Here is a 19,688-nt window from a genome sequence, read left to right as displayed (position 1 = left end):
AGCGTGGGTCACTTTATTATCTTTTGGATACCTTGACCAATATTAAAGAGGAGATCCACGCTTTTCTTTATAGCAATTTAAATAGTGTAGTATTATATATTTAAAGAAAATCATTTATTTTCTACTTTTTAGTGCATTATTACATAAAAGCTTGTTATTAAGAACGTTTTATATGAATTTTATTTTCAGTATTTATTTTTTTAAAATTTAAATAAGAGTCGCATGTCTAAAACCTATTCCGTACCTAATGAACGTGAAAACGCTTGTATAATTGTGCGGAATAGTTGGATAAGACTGTCGACTAATTTGGTCAAAATTTTAATTAAATCATAAAAAATTAACCGTGTCTGTCAGTTAGAAGTGCCCGTAATATCGCTCGGGCGTTTCGATCTAGACAGACTGACGGTAGAGAAAGCAAGTTAAATAAAAGCTTGTAAAACATATGACACAAAACAAACCATCGAAGGAAAAAACTCCAGTGTGTTAGTGAAATGAACGGTAGTCCATGTTCCCTAATTCAAGGGCCATGTTCCCTAAGTCCCCGTGTCGGTCCATGTTCCCTAAGTCCCCGTGTCGGTCCATGTTCCCTAATTCCCGGTGTCGGTCCATGTTCCCTAATTCCCCGTGTCGGTCCATGTTCCCTAATTCCCGGTGTCGGTCCATGTTCCCTATTTCCCCATGTCGGTCCATGTTCCCTATTTCCCCATGTCGGTCCATGTTCCCTAATTACTAGTGTCGGTCCATGTTCCCTAATTCCCGGTGTCGGTCCATGTTCCCTATTTCCCCATGTCGGTCCATGTTCCCTATTTCCCCATGTCGGTCCATGTTCCCTAATTACTAGTGTCGGTCCATGTTCCCTAATTCCCGGTGTCGGTCCATGTTCACTAATTCCCGGTGTCGGTCAATGTTCCCTAATTCCCCGTGTCGGTCCATGTTCCCTAATTCCCCGTGGCTACCCAAGAAAAAAACACAGCACTTACATTTAGGACACAGACACTCTCCGTGGGATTCACCACAAGTCGGGCAGTAGAACCTCGTCATTCAGAAGTCAGGGGTACGAAACCACCGTAGAACGTTTAGACTGGATTAATTGATTAAGAAAACACTAGTCCACAAATCCAGAATGGGGTTTATCCGGCTGAGAAGATTACACGCGAGGATAAAGCGCGCGGGGCATGGCGGGATTAATCTCTTGTTTCTGATGATGAAGCGCGCCTAGAAGTGCAAGTAATCAGCAGACAAGAAAGCTACGGCCTCGTCCCCGTGTGTGTACGCCTAATGAGAGCGCCAGCAATATGTCTTTATAATCCAGCGCGGCTACAGGAGGAGGAGGGGGGGGGGGGGCAGCTAAGCTGATCACGCCTGACCTGACGGCACACAAATCTGCGCACGGTCCAACCTGCCTCTCTCACTGGACAGTCGCTGACTTAGCCCCGCCCCCCACCTGCCACGCGGGGACGTCGCGAGTGGAGCGTCTGCCGTGGCCCCGCCTCCTGTCATAGCCGCACGCGCTGGTGTTGACGTGCTTAGAGCCCCTGAGTGTCCGGATCGAAAAATTTCACTCCGACGCAAATCTCGGCGTGTTTGCCGGCCAAAAAATGCCAAGTATTTCAAAGAGCGGATTACACGGCCCATCCATTGTCCTGTTCCTCACACCTCTCTAATCCCTGCTCCCACACTTCAACTTTCAATTTGAACAAACAGACCACTGGTCATTCGGCGGAACATCCAACATACAAGTGCTAGTATCTGATGAGCCGGCACAACACACAACTATCTAGATCTAGTGCCTGTAATCAGCCGGCACAACACACAACTATCTAGTGCTTGTAATCAGCCGGCACAACACACAACTATCTAGTGCCCAGTCGGCACAACACACAACTATCTAGTGCTTGTAATCAGCCGGCACAACACACAACTATCTAGTGCCCAGCCGGCACAACACACAACTATCTAGTGCTTGTAATCAGCCGGCACAACACACAACTATCTAGTGCCCAGCCGGCACAACACACAACTATCTAGTGCCTGTAATCAGCCGGCACAACACACAACTATCTAGTGCTTGTAATCAGCCGGCACAACACACAACTATCTAGTGCCCAGCCGGCACAACACACAACTATCTAGTGCCTGTAATCAGCCGGCACAACACACAACTATCTAGTGCCTGTAATCAGCCGGCACAACACACAACTATCTAGTGCTTGTAATCAGCCGGCACAACACACAACTTTCTAGTGCCCAGCCGGCACAACTATCTAGTGCCTCAGCCGGCACAACACACAACTATCTAGTGCTTGTAATCAGCCGGCACAACACACAACTATCTAGTGCTTGTAATCAGCCGGCACAACACACAACTATCTAGTGCTTGTAATCAGCCGGCACAACACACAACTATCTAGTGCTTGTAATCAGCCGGCACAACACACAACTATCTAGTGCTTGTAATCAGCCGGCACAACACACAACTATCTAGTGCTTGTAATCAGCCGGCACAACACACAACTATCTAGTGCCTGTAATCAGCCGGCACAACACACAACTATCTAGTGCTTGTAATCAGCCGGCACAACACACAACTATCTAGTGCTTGTAATCAGCCGGCACAACACACAACTATCTAGTGCCTGTAATCAGCCGGCACAACACACAACTATCTAGTGCTTGTAATCAGCCGGCACAACACACAACTATCTAGTGCTTGTAATCAGCCGGCACAACACACAACTATCTAGTGCTTGTAATCAGCCGGCACAACACACAATTATCTAGTGCCCAGCCGGCACAACACACAACTATCTAGTGCTTGTAATCAGCCGGCACAACACACAACTATCTAGTGCCCAGCCGGCACAACACACAACTATCTAGTGCTTGTAATCAGCCGGCACAACACACAACTATCTAGTGCCTGTAATCAGCCGGCACAACACACAACTATCTAGTGCCTCAGCCGGCACAACACACAACTATCTAGTGCTTGTAATCAGCCGGCACAACACACAACTATCTAGTGCCTGTAATCAGAAGCCACAACACACAACTATCTAGTGCCTGTAATCAGCCGGCACAACACACAACTATCTAGTGCTTGTAATCAGCCGGCACAACACACAACTATCTAGTGCTTGTAATCAGCCGGCACAACTATCTAGTGCTTGTAATCAGCCGGCACAACACACAACTATCTAGTGCTTGTAATCAGCCGGCACAACACACAACTATCTAGTGCTTGTAATCAGCCGGCACAACACACAACTATCTAGTGCTTGTAATCAGCCGGCACAACACACAACTATCTAGTGCTTGTAATCAGCCGGCACAACACACAACTATCTAGTGCCTGTAATCAGCCGGCACAACACACAACTATCTAGTGCTTGTAATCAGCCGGCACAACACACAACTATCTAGTGCTTGTAATCAGCCGGCACAACACACAACTATCTAGTGCCTGTAATCAGCCGGCACAACACACAACTATCTAGTGCTTGTAATCAGCCGGCACAACACACAACTATCTAGTGCTTGTAATCAGCCGGCACAACACACAATTATCTAGTGCCCAGCCGGCACAACACACAACTATCTAGTGCTTGTAATCAGCCGGCACAACACACAACTATCTAGTGCCCAGCCGGCACAACACACAACTATCTAGTGCTTGTAATCAGCCGGCACAACACACAACTATCTAGTGCCTGTAATCAGCCGGCACAACACACAACTATCTAGTGCCTCAGCCGGCACAACACACAACTATCTAGTGCTTGTAATCAGCCGGCACAACACACAACTATCTAGTGCCTGTAATCAGCCGGCACAACACACAACTATCTAGTGCCTGTAATCAGCCGGCACAACACACAACTATCTAGTGCTTGTAATCAGCCGGCACAACACACAACTATCTAGTGCTTGTAATCAGCCGGCACAACTATCTAGTGCTTGTAATAAGCCGGCACAACACACAACTATCTAGTGCCTGTAACCAGCCGGCACAACACAGAACACAAGGCGTGTTTGAAAATGTTCACTATTAGCTGCACGTTTTTGGCTGGTCGAATATCTCTGGCGTCTCATGCAAACACTTCCTTACAGATCACCGTATACGCCCCCTATATGCGGCGCCCTACAATCACCATATATGCCCCCTGTATGCGGCGCCCTACAATCACCATATATGCCCCCTGTATGCGGCGCCCTACAATCACCATATATGCCCATATATCCGTTTCACCCCGGGCATTGCTCCACCCCCGCCCCCGACACCCCGAGCATTGCTCCACCTCCACCCCCCCCCGGGCATTGCTCCAACTCCGCCCCCGACACCCCGGGCATTTCTCCACCCCCGCCCCCAACACCCCGGGCATTGCTCCAACTCCGCCCCCGACACCCCGGGCATTTCTCCACCCCCGCCCCCAACACCCCGGGCATTTCTCCACCCCCGCCCCCGACACCCCGGGCATTGCTCCGCCCCCGACACTCCGGGCATTGCTCCAACTCGCCCCCGACACCCCGGGCATTGCTCCACCCCCACCCCCGACACCCCGGGCATTGCTCCACCCCCACCCCCGACACTCCGGGCATTGCTCCAACTCGCCCCCGACACCCCGGCCACAGTTTGTTTCACCTAGTCACGTGACCGGATCTTTATGCCCAAAGACAAAAACGGAAGCCGGTAACACGAGCCGGCTTATTCACCGGCACGATTTGCCGGAATGTTTGCCTGAAATAGGCTTTGACAAAACGTTCAAATGAAAACATTGGATTGTGGGAAACCTCTGGCAAGAGAACTGACAAGTTTGTAGAGAGCTGACAAGTTTGTAGAGAACTGACAAGTTTGTAGAGAACTGACAAGTTTGTAGAGAGCTGACAAGTTTGTAGAGAACTGACAAGTTTGTAGAGAACTGACAAGTTTGTAGATAGCTGACAAGTTTGTAGAAGTTTGTAGAGAGCTGACAAGTTTGTAGAGAACTGACAAGTTTGTAGAAGTTTGTAGAGAACTGACAAGTTTGTAGATAGCTGACAAGTTTGTAGAGAGCTGACAAGTTTGTAGATAGCTGACAAGTTTGTAGAGAACTGACAAGTTTGTAGAGAGCTGACAAGTTTGTAGAAGTTTGTAGAGAACTGACAAGTTTGTAGATAGCTGACAAGTTTGTAGAAGTTTGTAGAGAACTGACAAGTTTGTAGAGAGCTGACAAGTTTGTAGAAGTTTGTAGAGAACTGACAAGTTTGTAGAGAACTGACAAGTTTGTAGAGAGCTGACAAGTTTGTAGAGAGCTGACAAGTTTGTAGAAGTTTGTAGAGAACTGACAAGTTTGTAGATAGCTGACAAGTTTGTAGAGAGCTGACAAGTTTGTAGATAGCTGACAAGTTTGTAGAGAACTGACAAGTTTGTAGATAACTGACAAGTTTGTAGAGAGCTGACAAGTTTGTAGATAGCTGACAAGTTTGTAGAAGTTTGTAGAGAGCTGACAAGTTTGTAGAAGTTTGTAGAGAACTGACAAGTTTGTAGAAAACTGACAAGTTTGTAGAGAGCTGACAAGTTTGTAGAAGTTTGTAGAGAACTGACAAGTTTGTAGAGAGCTGACAAGTTTGTAGAGAGCTGACAAGTTTGTAGAAGTTTGTAGAGAACTGACAAGTTTGTAGAGAGCTGACAAGTTTGTAGAGAACTGACAAGTTTGTAGAGAACTGACATGTTTGTAGAGAGCTGACAAGTTTGTAGAGAACTGACAAGTTTGTAGAGAACTGACAAGTTTGTAGAAGTTTGTAGAGAACTGACAAGTTTGTAGAGAACTGACAAGATTGTAGAGAACTGACAAGTTTGTATAGAACTGACAAGTTTGTAGAGAACTGACAAGTTTGTAGAGAACTGACAAGTTTGTAGATAGCTGACAAGTTTGTAGAAGTTTGTAGAGAGCTGACAAATTTGTAGAGAACTGACAAGTTTGTAGAGAACTGACAAGTTTGTAGAAGTTTGTAGAGAGCTGACAAGTTTGTAGAGAGCTGACAAGTTTGTAGATAGCTGACAAGTTTGTAGAAGTTTGTAGAGAACTGATAAGTTTGTAGAGAACTGACAAGTTTGTAGAGAACTGACAAGTTTGTAGAAGTTTGTAGAGAACTGACAAGTTTGTAGAGAACTGACAAGTTTGTAGAGAGCTGACAAGTTTGTAGATAGCTGACAAGTTTGTAGAGAACTGACAAGTTTGTAGAGAACTGATAAGTTTGTAGAGAACTGACAAGTTTGTAGAGAACTGACAAGTTTGTAGAAGTTTGTAGAGAACTGACAAGTTTGTAGAGAACTGACAAGTTTGTAGAGAACTGACAAGTTTGTAGAGAACTGACAAGTTTGTAGAGAACTGACAATTTTGTAGAAGTTTGTAGAGAACTGACAAGTTTGTAGAGAACTGACAAGTTTGTAGAGAACTGACAAGTTTGTAGAAGTTTGTAGAGAACTGACAAGTTTGTAGAGAACTGACAAGTTTGTAGAGAACTGACAAGTTTGTAGAGAGCTGACAAGTTTGTAGAGAACTGACAAGTTCGTAGAAGTTTGTAGAGAACTGACAAGTTTGTAGAAGTTTGTAGAGAGCTGACAAGTTTGTATAGAGCTGACAAGTTTGTAGAGAACTGACAAGTTTGTAGAAGTTTGTAGAGAACTGACAAGTTTGTAGAAGTTTGTAGAGAGCTGACAAGTTTGTAGAAGTTTGTAGAGAACTGACAAGTTTGTAGAGAGCTGACAAGTTTGTAGAGAGCTGACAAGTTTGTAGAGAGCTGACAAGTTTGTAGAGAACTGACAAGTTTGTAGAAGTTTGTAGAGAGCTGACAAGTTTGTAGAGAGCTGACAAGTTTGTAGAGAGCTGACAAGTTTGTAGATAGCTGACAAGTTTGTAGAAGTTTGTAGAGAACTGACAAGTTTGTAGAGAGCTGACAAGTTTGTAGAGAGCTGACAAGTTTGTAGAGAGCTGACAAGTTTGTAGAAGTTTGTAGAGAACTGACAAGTTTGTAGAGAACTGACAAGTTTGTAGAGAGCTGACAAGTTTGTAGAAGTTTGTAGAGAGCTGACAAGTTTGTAGAGAACTGACAAGTTTGTAGAGAACTGACAAGTTTGTAGAAGTTTGTAGAGAGCTGACAAGTTTGTAGAGAACTGACAAGTTTGTAGAGAACTGACAAGTTTGTAGAAGTTTGTAGAGAGCTGACAAGTTTGTAGAGAACTGACAAGTTTGTAGAGAGCTGACAAGTTTGTAGAGAGCTGACAAATTTGTAGAGAACTGACAAGTTTGTAGAGAGCTGACAAGTTTGTAGAAGTTTGTAGAGAGCTGACAAGTTTGTAGAGAACTGACAAGTTTGTAGAGAACTGACAAGTTTGTAGAAGTTTGTAGAGAGCTGACAAGTTTGTAGAGAACTGACAAGTTTGTAGAGAACTGACAAGTTTGTAGAAGTTTGTAGAGAGCTGACAAGTTTGTAGAGAACTGACAAGTTTGTAGAGAGCTGACAAGTTTGTAGAGAGCTGACAAGTTTGTAGAGAACTGACAAGTTTGTAGAAGTTTGTAGAGAGCTGACAAGTTTGTAGAGAACTGACAAGTTTGTAGAGAGCTGACAAGTTTGTAGAAGTTTGTAGAGAACTGACAAGTTTGTAGAGAGCTGACAAGTTTGTAGAGAACTGACAAGTTTGTAGAGAGCTGACAAGTTTGTAGATAGCTGACAAGTTTGTAGAAGTTTGTAGAGAGCTGACAAGTTTGTAGAGAACTGACAAGTTTGTAGAGAGCTGACAAGTTTGTAGAGAACTGACAAGTTTGTAGAGAACTGACAAGTTTGTAGAGAGCTGACAAGTTTGTAGAGAACTGACAAGTTTGTAGAGAACTGACAAGTTTGTACAGAGCTGACAAGTTTGTAGAAGTTTGTAGAGAACTGACAAGTTTGTAGATAACTGACAAGTTTGTTGAAGTTTGTAGAGAACTGACAAGTTTGTAGATAGCTGACAAGTTTGTAGAGAGCTGACAAGTTTGTAGAGAACTGACAAGTTTGTAGAGAACTGACAAGTTTGTAGAGAGCTGACAAGTTTGTAGAGAACTGACAAGTTTGTAGAGAACTGACAAGTTTGTAGAGAGCTGACAAGTTTGTAGAAGTTTGTAGAGAACTGACAAGTTTGTAGAGAACTGACAAGTTTGTAGAGAGCTGACAAGTTTGTAGAGAACTGACAAGTTTGTAGAAGTTTGTAGAGAACTGACAAGTTTGTAGATAGCTGACAAGTTTGTAGAGAACTGACAAGTTTGTAGAGAACTGACAAGTTTGTAGAGAACTGACAAGTTTGTAGATAGCTGACAAGTTTGTAGAGAACTGACAAGTTTGTAGAGAGCTGACAAGTTTGTAGAGAACTGACAAGTTTGTAGAGAGCTGACAAGTTTGTAGAGAACTGACAAGTTTGTAGAGAACTGACAAGTTTGTAGAGAACTGACAAGTTTGTAGAGAGCTGACAAGTTTGTAGAGAACTGACAAGTTTGTAGAGAGCTGACAAGTTTGTAGAGAACTGACAAGTTTGTAGAGAACTGACAAGTTTGTAGAGAACTGACAAGTTTGTAGATAGCTGACAAGTTTGTAGAGAACTGACAAGTTTGTAGAGAGCTGACAAGTTTGTAGAGAGCTGACAAGTTTGTAGAGAGCTGAAAAGTTTGTAGAGAACTGACAAGTTTGTAGAGAGCTGACAAGTTTGTAGAGAGCTGACAAGTTTGTAGAAGTTTGTAGAGAACTGACAAGTTTGTAGAGAAGTGACAAGTTTGATAAGTGGCGCCCTGTTTTATGAATGATATCACGTGTGATGAGTGACGTCACGTTTGATGAGTGACGTCACGTTTGATGAGATATTCCACTGACATTTACTTTTGATTTAGTAAATAAACTTTTGTTTAGTTGCAGTGACCAAAACTTTTGTTTAGTTGCAGTGACCTAACCTTTTGTTTACTTGCAGTGTCCAAAACTTTTGTTTAGTTGCAGTCACCTATGGCCAGAACTGTGACGTGTGTCTAGTCACGTGAAGCGTGTCCACCCCAGTGACCTTGGAGCAACCACCTGTGACCCCGGGGCACGAGAGAGCGCTGGCCACAAGTGGGCCCCATGGTGGACAATTGACCACCTTGATTAGACGACCCGGCTCACAGCACAGCCATTCTATCAACGACCTTTGAACAACTGACCAATCAAAACTCTCCTTCAGATACCAATCATTGATCCAATCACAAGCAGCCAAATAACGGAGTTGTCTCTGTGACGTCAAAACTATTGCTCAAGACACTCTAGGATATAAAAGACACTCTAGGATAGACAAGACACTCTAGGATAGAAAAGACACTCAAGGATACACAAGACACTCAAGGATAGACAAGACACTCCATGATAGACAAGACACTCTAGGATAAGACACTCAAGGATAAGACACTCCATGATAGTCAAGACACTCCAGGTTAAGACACTCTAGGATAGACAAGACACTCCAGAATAGACAAGACACTCCATGATAGACAAGACACTCTAGGATAAGACACTCTAGGATAGACAAGACACTCCAGGATAGACAAGACACTCTAGGATAAGACACTCAAGGATAAGACACTCCATGATAGACAAGACACTCCAGAATAAGACACTCTAGGATAGACAAGACACTCCAGAATAGACAAGACACTCCATGATAGACAAGACACTCTAGGATAAGACACTCTAGGATAGACAAGACACTCCAGGATAGACAAGACACTCTAGGATAGACAAGACACTCTAGGATAAGACACTCAAGGATAAGACACTCCATGATAGACAAGACACTCCAGGATAAGACACTCTAGGATAGACAAGACACTACAAGATAGACAAGACACTCCAGGATAGACAAGACACTACAAGATAGACAAGACACTCCAGAATAGACAAGACACTCTAGGATAGACAAGACACTTCCGAAAATTTTAAGTTAATATAGTGTATGTACATATAGTATATGGTGATATAGTGTATGTACATATAGTATATGGTGATATAGTGTATGTACATATAGTAAATGTTGATATAGTGTATGTACATATAGTATATGGTGATATAGTGTATGTACATATAGTAAATGTTGATATAGTGTATGTACATATAGTAAATGTTAATATAGTGTATGTACATATAGTATATGGTGATATAGTGTATGTACATATAGTAAATGTTGATATAGTGTATGTACATATAGTAAATGTTGATATAGTGTATGTACATATAGTAAATGTTAATATAGTGTATGTACATATAGTAAATGTTGATATAGTGTATGTACATATAGTAAATGTTGATATAGTGTATGTACATATAGTAAATGTTAATATAGTGTATGTACATATAGTAAATGTTGATATAGTGTATGTACATATAGTAAATGTTGATATAGTGTATGTACATATAGTAAATGTTAATATAGTGTATGTACATATAGTAAATGTTGATATAGTGTATGTACATATAGTAAATGTTGATAAAGTGTATGTACATATAGTAAATGTTAATATAGTGTATGTACATATAGTAAATGTTGATATAGTGTATGTACATATAGTAAATGTTGATATAGTGTATGTACATATAGTATATGGTGATATAGTGTATGTACATATAGTATTTTATGTTCATATGCTCTATCTAACAAGGTCCACTGAAGTATCCTGTTCAAGTTATGTAATGAGACCGGAAAATGCCGGCACACGGCGCCATACACTTCAAGCCTTGATTTGAACTGCCTGACACACCCCCCCCCCACCCTTAATGCTACATGCAGAAAGTTCCAGAGAATTCTGAGACTACATGCCGATGAGACTTGCGTGCCGGCTCTACGGACCGGATTTAGCCGTGGACCGGATTTAGCCGGCTAAGCCGCGTGTAACGACCGGATGAGCTCGACATTGTGCCTGGAAGATTTTTTAGCAAGGGAAGACAACATCATTACATCAGTGTAAGGATGGGGACAACATCATTACATCAGTGTAAGGATGGGGGCAACATCATTACATCAGTGTAAGGATGGGGGCAACATCATTACATCAGTGTAAGGATGGGGGCAACATCATTACATCAGTGTAAAGATGGGGGCAACATCATTACATCAGTGTAAGGATGGGGGCAACATCATATGTCATATGTATGACTGATGTCATATGTATGACTGATGTCATATGTATGACTGATGTCATATGTTTGACTGATGTCAGCAGACTGCCGGGCCGGCGAAGATTTGAATCGTGTGTGCAGTGGGGTGTGACGAGCTGCCGGACAATGGCTGACCAGTGCTACCACCTGTGGCCGTCATTACCCCCCCCCCCCCCCCCACCAGGGTTTGACCGGCCGCCGCCAGCAGAAGGTGAATGGCGCGAGAAAAGATTAGTCGTGATGGGGGATTGATCCCCGGACCACCGGACGCGAGTGTGTGCAAACATGGCCCCTTGTACCGCGGACAAGAGACCCATCTGGTCACATCATTTACTGCGACACCCAGCACACCCCACCCCCACCCTCACCCCCACCCCCCACCGACCTGGTAAGGCACGGTCGCCTGGCATTCCACGGAGACGCCCGAGGGCATGTCTTGCCGTGTCCCACAACTGGAGGTCAGGGGTCAGCCGGTGACCACTGGCCATTAGCATCGACAAAAGACTGGAATTTATCTGTGGAGGTGTGGAGGGGGGAGAAGGGCGGGCTCGCTTGAATGCAATCTTGATGGCCTATACACATTATAGACATTATGGTCCATTGACATTATGGTCCGTAGACATTAAGGTCCATAGATATTATGGTCCAAAGACATTATGGTCTATAGACATTATAGACATTATGGTCCATATACATTATGGTCCATTGACATTATGGTCCGTAGACATTATGGTCCATAGACATTATGGTCCATAGACATTATGGTCTATAGACATTATAGACATTATGGTCCATAGACATTATGGTCCATTGACATTATGGTCCGTAGACATTATGGTCCATAGACATTATGGTCCATAGACATTATGGTCCATTGACATTATGGTCCGTAGACATTATGGTCCATAGACATTATGGTCCATAGACATTATGGTCTATAGACATTATAGACATTATGGTCCATAGACATTATGGTCCATTGACATTATGGTCCGTAGACATTATGGTCCATAGACATTATGGTCCATAGACATTATGGTCTATAGACATTATAGACATTATGGTCCATAGACATTTTGGTCTATAGACATTCTCATTCATAGACAAAGTGTTATCTCATAGTGGACTCACCACCCTGCCCCACAGTTTCACAAACACACACACACACAAACCCACAAACAAACACACAAAACCCACACACACACACAAACCCACACACACACAAACACAAACACACACAAACACACACTCGTGCGTTAATTTTAGCTTTTACAATTAAAACTGAATGTCATGCTGTCGTAGGGTGCAGTCAAACAAAAGGTTTTGAAATGTTGCAGTCAAACAGTAAAACAGGTTTCAAATGAGTTGTAATGGAGGGTGGGGGGATTTTGTAAAACAGGTTTCAAATGAGTTGTAATGGAGGGTGGGGGGATTTTGTAAAACAGGTTTCAAATGAGTTGTAATGGAGGGTGGGGGATTTTGTAAAACAGGTTTCAAATGAGTTGTAATGGAGGGTGGGAGGATTGTGTTAATATAAACGGACAGAACCGGGTAGTTTAGGGTTAACTCCACAACTACTTGGCAATGGTTAACTACACAACTTTTAATTAGTTGAAGGGTTAACTTGGCAATACTTCACAACTCTTAAATAATTAACCACACAACTCGGAAGACAAAGGGTTAACCACACAAACTGCAGACATGAGTTAAAGGGTTAACTGACTGACTTGAGCTAGCAGCCTTACACGCAACAAGTCGTAGATCACGTGGTCTTATAATGCAGCGAAGAAATCAATGGTGTACCACCCCACCCCCCCCCCACATACACACTCACCTCACGCACACGTCTTCCCCCACCCCACCCGTGTCAAGAAAAAAGCAAGCCAGCTGCAATAAATTGTTTTAGATGGTCACGCATGGCTTCCCCATCTGCTACAGATGGTGGTAATAGCTCGCCTCATCGACCTGCTAGATGACTTCAGTCAGGGGACTTCAGTCACAAGATCTCAGTCACAAGATTTCAGTCACAAGACTTCAGTCACAAGATTTCAGTCAGGAGATTTCAGTCACAAGATTTTAGTCAGTGTAGTTAATCTATCCTAATCTATTCACTAAATCTATCCTGATCTATTCACTAAATCTATCCTAATCTATTCACTAAATCTATCCTGATCTATTCCCTAAATCTATCCTAATCTATTCACTAAATCTATCCTGATCTATTCACTAAATCTATCCTGATCTATTCACTAAATCTATCCTGATCTATTCACGAAATCTATCCTGATCTATTCACTAAATCTATCCTGATCTATTCACTAAATCTATCCTGATCTATTCACTAAATCTATCCTAATCTATTCACTAAATCTATCCTGATCTATTCACTAAATCTATCCTGATCTATTTACAAAATCTATCCTAATCTATTTACAAAATCTATCCTCATCTATTTACTAAATCTATCCTGATCTATTCACTAAATCTATCCTAATCTATTTACTAAAATTATCCTGATCTATTCACTAAATCTATCCTAATCTATTTACTAAATCTATCCTGATCTATTTACTAAATCTATCCTGATCTATTCACTAAATCTATCCTGATCTATTCACTAAATCTATCCTGATCTATTTACAAAATCTATCCTGATCTATTCACTAAATCTATCCTGATCTATTCACTAAATCTATCCTGATCTATTTACTAAATCTATCCTGATCTATTCACTAAATCTATCCTAATCTATTTACTAAATCTATCCTGATCTATTCACTAAATCTATCCTAATCTATTTACTAAATATATCCTGATCTATTTACTAAATCTATCCTGATCTATTCACTAAATCTATCCTGATCTATTTACAAAATCTATCCTGATCTATTTACTAAATCTATCCTGATCTATTCACTAAATCTATCCTGATCTATTTACTTACATTTCTCCGCCTGCTCGTCCTCAGAAACGTATTCTTGGCTTGAAGGGGGCGGAGTCTTGACTTGGTAGTACAGAAATGTGGGAGGGGCAGGCGGGACGGGGGCGGGGCCTGAAGCTGTTGGTGTGAGGGGTGGTGGGGTCTTGACCTGAGAAATATAAAATACAGATTAATTACATACTACTTGTGGTGGTGGTTTGTGTTGTGGGGTGGTTTAGGGTGGTGTGGTGGTGGTGGTGTGGTGTGATGTATGGTGGCGTGGGGGTGGTGTGGTGGTGGTGTGGTGTGATGTGGGGTGATGTGGAGGTGATGTGGAGGTGATGTGGTGGTGGCGTTGTGGTGTGATGTTGTGGTGTGATGTTGTGGTGTGATGTTGTGGTGTGATGTGGTGTGGTGTGGGGGTGATGTGGTGGTGGCGTTGTGGTGTGATGTTGTGGTGTGATGTGGGAATGATGTTGTAGTGTTGAGGAGGTGAGTGGTACCTTACGCAGCTATAAATTACCCTCAACTATAAATAGGATGTGTGTATTTCGGTCAACGCTAGAAGAAACAAACAACGTGATTATTTATAGTTCAGATGGCATTAACATGTAACACAGGCAGTGGCGTATCGAGGGGGGGGGTGCGGACCGCACCGGGTGACACCATTTAGGGGGGTGACACCAAGGAAAAAATAGCAAAAGATATAGAGAAAAATGATAATTCCACTTAATCAAGTGATTAATTGAGTGTTAAAAAGTCTTTTAAGAGCAAATTTGACAAATCCCGGGTGACACCCGACCTCGCTAAGCCACTGAACACAGGTTTATCATAGCCTTAACTAAAATATAAATAAACCTTAATTGAACTATAAATAAACCTTAACTCAACTATAAATAAACCTTAATACAACTATAAATAAACCTTAACTCAACTATAAATAAACCTTAACTCAACTATAAATAAACCTTAACTCAACTATAAATAAACCTTAATAACTAAAATATAAATAAACCATTAACTCAACTAGAAATAAACCTTAACTCAACTATAAATAAACCTTAACTCAATTGTAAATAAACCTTAACTCAATTATAAATAAACCATAACTCAACTATAAATAAACCTTAAATCAACTATAAATAAACCTTAATTGAACTATAAATAAACCTTAACTCAACTATAAATAAACCAAAAGTCAACTATAAATAAACCTTAACTGAACTATAAATAAACCTTAACTCAATTATAAATAAACCTTAACTCAATTATAAATAAACCTTAACTCAACTATAAAAAAAACTTAACTCAACTATAAATAAACCTTAACTTAACTATAAATAAACCTTAATTGAACTATAAATAAACCAAAAGTCAACTATAAATAAACCTTAACTGAACTATAAATAAACCTTAACTCAATTATAAATAAACCTTAACTCAATTATAAATAAACCTTAACTCAACTATAAAAAAAACTTAACTCAACTATAAATAAACCTTAACTCAAATGTGTCCCCCCCCCCCCCCCACACAGTGGTTCCCCACACAACATGGGCTGTGCTCCCCCCACCCCCCACCCCCACCTCAGTGAATGTAAATAAAAGATGTTTATGACTGCACGCGTCACCATTCGCCTAATCTATGTGGAATTGCTAATGAGATAATCCCCCGTTAATCTGATCTATACACGATTTCTGTCTTGGGTTTTTCAGTTTACGGTACGGGATTCTGTATGGGTCATGTGGGTTGTTGTAGGGGTCATGTGGGTTGTTGTATTGGTCATGTGGGTTGTTGTATGGGTCATGTGGGTTGTTGTATGGGTCATGTGGGTTGTTGTATTGGTCATGTGGGTTGTTGTATGGGTCATGTGGGTTGTTGTATGGGTCATGTGGGTTGTTGTATGGGTCATGTGGGTTGTTGTATGGGTCATGTGGGTTGTTGTATGGGTCATGTGGGTTGTTGTATGGGTCATGTGGGTTGTTGTATGGGTCATGTGGGTTGTTGTATGGGTCATGTGGGTTGTTGTATGGGTCATGTGGGTTGTTGTATGGGTCATGTGGGTTGTTGTATGGGTCATGTGGGTTGTTGTATGGGTCATGTGGGTTGTTGTATTGGTCATGTGGGTTGTTGTATGGGTCATGTGGGTTGTTGTATGGGTCATGTGGGTTGTTGTATGGGTCATGTGGGTTGTTGTATGGGTCATGTGGGTTGTATGGGTCATGTGGGTTGTTGTATGGGTCATGTGGGTTGTATGGGTCATGTGGGTTGTTGTATGGGTCATGTGGGTTGTTGTATGGGTCATGTGGGTTGTTGTGTATGGGTCATGTGGGTTGTTGTATGGGTCATGTGGGTTGTTGTATGGGTCATGTGGGTTGTTGTATGGGTCATGTGGGTTGTTGTATGGGTCATGTGGGTTGTTGTATGGGTCATGTGGGTTGTTGTATGGGTCATGTGGGTTGTTGTATTGGTCATGTGGGTTGTTGTATGGGTCATGTGGGTTGTATGGGTCATGTGGGTTGTTGTATGGGTCATGTGGGTTGTTGTATGGGTCATGTGGGTTGTATGGGTCATGTGGGTTGTTGTATGGGTCATGTGGGTTGTTGTATGGGTCATGTGGGTTGTTGTATGGGTCATGTGGGTTGTTGTATGGGTCATGTGGGTTGTTGTATGGGTCATGTGGGTTGTATGGGTCATGTGGGTTGTTGTATTGGTCATGTGGGTTGTTGTATGGGTCATGTGGGTTGTTGTATTGGTCATGTGGGTTGTTGTATGGGTCATGTGGGTTGTTGTATGGGTCATGTGGGTTGTTGTATGGGTCATGTGGGTTGTATGGGTCATGTGGGTTGTATGGGTCATGTGGGTTGTTGTATGGGTCATGTGGGTTGTTGTATTGGTCATGTGGGTTGTTGTATGGGTCATGTGGGTTGTATGGGTCATGTGGGTTGTATGGGTCATGTGGGTTGTTGTATGGGTCATGTGGGTTGTATGGGTCATGTGGGTTGTTGTATGGGTCATGTGGGTTGTTGTATTGGTTATGTGGGTTGTTGTATGGGTCATGTGGGTTGTTGTATGGGTCATGTGGGTTGTTGTATGGGTCATGTGGGTTGTTGTATTGGTTATGTGGGTTGTTGTATGGGTCATGTGGGTTGTTGTATTGGTCATGTGGGTTGTTGTATGGGTCATGTGGGTTGTTGTATGGGTCATGTGGGTTGTTGTATAAGTCATGTGGGTTGTTGTTTGGGTCATGTGGGTTGTTGTATGGGTCATGTGGGTTGTTGTATGGGTCATGTGGGTTGTTGTATTGGTCATGTGGGTTGTTGTATTGGTCATGTGGGTTGTTGTATGGGTCATGTGGGTTGTTGTTTGGGTCATGTGGGTTGTTGTATGCGCAACGGAAAACTGCGCACAAAAATGTGCGCTAGGAAATTTATTTTCTTTAAATCAAACGTCCGCAAACAATGCTGTGGTCACATACAAATAATGTCTACCAATGATGGTTCAATTTAAGTGTGTTAGTATTATCAGTTTGAATCTGCGCATGTTTCTGTGAGCGCAATTTTTGGTTGCGCATTTTTCCAGTAGTACATTTTTCTACAGATGAGCGGGTGTTCTTTTTAGCTGATCACAAAACAAATCTTTAAACACACCACAGAACTATAAAATGTTATATATAAACACACCGCAAAACTACCGCTTATATAAACACACCGCTAAACTACCGCATATATAAACACACTGCTAAACTACCGCATATATAAACACAGCGCTAAACTACCGCATATATAAACACAGCGCTAAACTACCGCATATATAAACGCACCCTAAAACTACCGCATATATAAACACAGCGCTAAACTACCGCATATATAAACACAGCGCTAAACTACCTCATATAAAAACGCACCCTAAAACTACCGCATATATATACCACCCTAAAACTACCGCATATATAAACACAAATGTGCATTAAAAAGTAGGAATAAAATAGCACACAGGTATGGCAGAAAAAAAACCAATGGAATGACACACCAAAGCGCATGCACGGCTGTGTACGTGTTGGTCTCTAGACTAGACACACATGGACTCGAACACGCACCAGAGAGTAAGCACCAAACTCCCGCGTCTTGAGCATGGTCACCTTCTCCAACACAAGGCCGCCTCAACACGTCAGTCCGCACATAAACCTGTTAGGGAATTCCCGCAATTAGCTCTTAATTGCTTTACAAAAGTCTTATCTCAGATTGTACAACTTAATTTTCCAAAAGAAGCTTAGCTGAGGAAAATCTTTTCAAATCTGGTCTAAACCCTGGGACAAAACCCGGGCCGTTCCTTTAGTGATTGTCAGGCGGCTCCAGGGCCGGGAAGTAGCCCGGCCCCGCCCCCTCGACAGGACGGAGCTAGAGATGCGCCAATAGACAGCTAGACGCTGCCGGATGGGACGGACCCAGCGCTAGATCGATAAGTTACGGACGGGGATGGGAGGCGTGATCGATGGAAGAATATCGGGCTAGATGTGTGCTCATCTTCATGGCAGTGGTCATAGGTAGTGGTCATACGTAGTGGTCATAGGCAGTGGTCATGGGTAGTGGTTATAGGTAGTGATCATAGGCAGTGGTCATAGTTACTGGTCATAGGCAGTGGTCATAGGTAGTAGTCATAGGCAGTGGTCATAGGTAGTGGTCATAGGTAGTGGTCATAGGTAGTGGTCATAGGCAGTGGTCATAGGTAGTGGTCATAGGCAGTGGTCATAGGCAGTGGTCATTGGTAGTGGTCATAGGTAGTGGTTATAGGTAGTGGTCATAGGTAGTGGTCATAGGTAGTGGTCATAGGCAGTGGTCATAGGTAGTGGTCATAACATATTTAGTGGTCATAGGTAGTGGTTATAGGCAGTGGTCATAGGCAGTGGTCATAGGTAGTGGTCATAGGTAGTGGTCATAGGTAGTGGTCATGACATATTTACAGTGGTCATAGTTACTGGTCATAGGTAGTGGTCATAAATAGTGGTCATAGGCAGTGGTCATAGGTAGTGGTCATAGGCAGTGGTCATAGGTAGTGGTCATAACATATTTATAGTGGTCATAGGTAGTGGTCATAGGTAGTGGTCATAGGTAGTGGTCATGACATATTTACAGTGGTCATAGGTAGTGGTCATAGGTAGTGGTCATAGGTAGTGGTCATAGGTAGTGGTCACAAGCAATGGTCATAGGTAGTGGTCATAGGTAATGGTCATAGGTAGTGGCCATAGGTAGTGGTCATAGGTAGTTGTCATGACATATTTACAGTGGTCATAGGTAGTGGTCATAGGCAGTGGTCATAGTTACTGGTCATAGGTAGTGGTCATAGGTAGTGGTCATAGGCAGTGGTCATAGGCAGTGGTCATAGGTAGTTGTCATAGGTAGTGGTCATAGGTAGTTGTCATGACATATTTACAGTGGTCATAGGTAGTGGTCATAGGTAGTGGTCATAGGTAGTGGTCATAGGTAGTGGTCATAGGTAGTGGTCATAGGTAGTGGTCATAGGTAGTGGTCATAGGTAGTTGTCATGACATATTTACAGTGGTCATAGGTAGTGGTCATAG

At 42.5% G+C, this 19,688-nt stretch overlaps 1 protein-coding gene across 3 annotated transcripts in view; it reads right to left on the bottom strand.

Annotated features, from left to right (window-relative positions):
* Positions 1–18,294, bottom strand: part of LOC131943945 (homeobox protein OTX2-B) — a 37,109-nt gene extending 18,815 nt beyond the window's left edge. For 2 of the 3 annotated variants that reach the window (XM_059304336.1, XM_059304337.1), the window contains exons 1-2: positions 18,207–18,294; positions 14,132–14,276 (exon numbers count right to left, since the gene is read on the bottom strand). In XM_059304336.1, the coding sequence (XP_059160319.1) occupies positions 14,132–14,276; positions 18,207–18,242 (181 nt within the window). In that variant the 5' untranslated portion in view covers positions 18,243–18,294. Of the gene's footprint in view, positions 1–980; positions 1,261–14,131; positions 14,277–18,206 lie in introns of those variants that run through there. The other variant, XM_059304338.1, reaches the window with a different exon arrangement.
* Positions 18,295–19,688: the final 1,394 nt, after the last annotated feature.

Source organism: Physella acuta, unplaced genomic scaffold (genome assembly GCF_028476545.2).
Source record: "Physella acuta isolate Inbredline_101_S28 unplaced genomic scaffold, ASM2847654v3 ptg000473l, whole genome shotgun sequence".
Taxonomy (NCBI): domain Eukaryota; kingdom Metazoa; phylum Mollusca; class Gastropoda; family Physidae; genus Physella; species Physella acuta.
The sequence above is the reverse complement of the archived record's forward strand: the minus strand, read 5'-3'. Positions and strand labels throughout refer to the sequence as shown.